General features: G+C 42.3%; 2 protein-coding genes across 2 annotated transcripts in view; one reads left to right on the forward strand and one right to left on the reverse strand.

Moving 5' to 3' along the window:
- hps3 (HPS3 biogenesis of lysosomal organelles complex 2 subunit 1) overlaps window positions 1-1,123 on the reverse strand; it is a gene marked incomplete at its 3' end in the record, with an annotated part of 24,495 nt that extends 23,372 nt beyond the window's left edge. Inside the window, 4 exon segments of the mRNA XM_014027087.1 lie at window positions 144-237; window positions 333-404; window positions 479-569; window positions 1,027-1,123. Of these exon segments, the coding sequence (XP_013882541.1) occupies window positions 144-237; window positions 333-404; window positions 479-529 (217 nt within the window).
- A 961-nt stretch (window positions 1,124-2,084) lies between these two features.
- The window catches only part of bcar3 (BCAR3 adaptor protein, NSP family member), a gene marked incomplete in the record, with an annotated part of 97,504 nt that continues 97,233 nt past the window's right edge, over window positions 2,085-2,355 (forward strand). The window contains 1 exon segment of the mRNA XM_014027086.1: window positions 2,085-2,201.

Consider the following 2,355-nt stretch of genomic DNA (forward strand, 5'->3'; position numbering starts at 1 on the left):
CGGAGGACCCATTCGGCCTTCGGAGGACCCGGCCTGTCGTTTTGGACACAGCCTTAAAAGCAGGATGTGTCTCCTTTAAATGAGACATTTTAGTAACTGCGTGAAAAGAAGTGAAAAACCAGCCCTTGTTGAGATGCCTGTACCTATGTTGCTGTGCTGGATACTCCTCACGGTGCCCATAGTGGCAAACCGACAGATGAGGGGGCAGCCCTCCCTCTCCAGGCTGTACGCCTCCACCTTGGTTTTAAAAAGACATCACAGGATATYGAGAATGTCGCAACAAGCGCGTCTTTTTTTCCAAATAGGGATTTAATATAGAGATGAATAAAAACCTTGCATCCTCCTGAGGCCACCACGAACAGGGCTCCGCCTCCACAGCAAACCAGTCCAGGTTCCTGCTCCACCTGAGCAGAGAAGAAAGAACTTAGGACCACAGCTAAACTATGAACATGATCAAACGTCACGAAGCTTCTTTTACCTGAACGATCTGCTGCGAGGCAAAGGGGTGGCAGTTGTAGACGTGCACCATGTTTGATCCTTCTGACTGGAGCACAAAGGTTTACTGGAGACTGCAATTTAAAAAATAAGTAACTGCAAAAAAAGTTGGGAAAACAAAACAAAAAAAATCTCATTCCCATCAAAAGAAAGAAAAATGCACTGAATCATTTACAACAGAACTGTTTTTTATGTGGATTTGTACGTAGATTTTTATTGTGATGCCCTAATTGTTACAAATACTATTAATCGTTTGACTTTGAGGGGTCACTCCAAGTCCTGTTGACATAAAAATCATTAACATGTGTTAAATCCACCAAGCTTACAGTAAAAGCTTAAACAAAGAAGCAGAAACAGGTTTTGTTGTGTTTAGTCTCTAATCGATATCACATGCTCTGCTGCAGTCTTGTGATCAGTATTTCTGTCTGTTTTAATCTACTCAGTTCGCCAGTTTATTAATCCTCGGTTTGCTTTAATTACAGATTAACAGAAATTTAGAAGCAGATTTTTTTTCCTACATCGGTGACAAACCTTCACTTTCTCTTATTTTCCTCATCCGGTGACTGCCGCAGTTTCTTGATTTCACGCTGTAAAGCAGGAAGTGCAGCCTTCGACCACAACAACTCAAGGCCCGCCTACGCTCGATTCTGATTGGCTCCTAAAGCTGCTTGTTTGCATCCGATGATTTTTATTGGTTGCTGAGCCGACAGACAACCTTTGGTTCCAGGGCGTGGACCTGAACGCTCTTAAAGCTTTTCTGCTGATGTATTTCTTTAAAGACACCACAAGAGGGCAGGAGGTTAATGTGTTTCTGCTTCCAAAGATATTTTTAAAGCCATAATGTTTTGATTTGTTATTACTGTTACACAAACTCATAATTTTTAGCTTCTTGTGAGAACGGAAGTTGTTTATTTTGAAGTGAATGTGGTCAGACTGCGTTTGATTTTAACTTCGAAGTAGAAAAATGTCATTTAAAATCCGGGAAATGGTGTTTTGAGACATTTTCCCAATGTTTACAAGGCCAAAAACAAATACAATCCTCTACCATACTGTTGTTGTTTGTTTTAGTTGGACTTTTTGCACATTAAGAAGATGTCACTCAAAATAGTGTTATAGTTTAAATCATTTTGTTGTTTAAGTGAATAAAAATGCCACGCCTTTAGTTCAAAATGTAAAATACGCAACCCTTTTTCCAGTTTTTCAAGGCTAAAGAGCATCAGTGACGTGTATTTCTGCAGATAAGGATGATAAAAGCATTCCCTGATGCTAATTAGCCCCRCTTTGATTTGATTAACCCCGCCCCTCCTGCAGCGCATCACCACCTCAACTGACCCCTCAAATTAACACCTAAAGCTTTACTGGTCTGTGGATTCATGCAAAGTTAAAGTTTTGTCTCCGTGCATGGAGGCAGACACTCCCCCTGCAGAAGGTGGGGTGGGCTCTCTCTCTCCCTCTGTGTCCCTCTGCAGACCTCAGCTGGGGGGGCGGGGTGGGGGTGTGTGCACACTGACGCTTCCCGGTGTCCTCCTCCGACTGAAGCTTTGCAAAGCAGCTTTCAGAAACGGGAGTTTCTATAAGCGGAGCTGCTCCCACCCATGTGGAGGTCGGGGGGGGGTGTAGAGTCCACTCAGCACCCCGCTTTTTGTGAGCAGCAGCAGGTTTCTGCAGCCCCCCGAGTCTGACAGACACCCTGCAGATCTCTCAAGGTAAGACTGATCTTTGTAGACCAGGTGAATTTTATATCATTAATGAAATACGTTTTTAAAAATTGCATGTTTAATGTTTAATAACATTTGTTTTTATTGCACTTTTCACTCAAACTGTCGGAATATTTGACTGAATGAATCATATATATATATA

The sequence above is a fragment of the Austrofundulus limnaeus genome, unplaced genomic scaffold, assembly GCF_001266775.1.
Source record: "Austrofundulus limnaeus strain Quisiro unplaced genomic scaffold, Austrofundulus_limnaeus-1.0 Scaffold614, whole genome shotgun sequence".
NCBI lineage: Eukaryota > Metazoa > Chordata > Actinopteri > Cyprinodontiformes > Rivulidae > Austrofundulus > Austrofundulus limnaeus.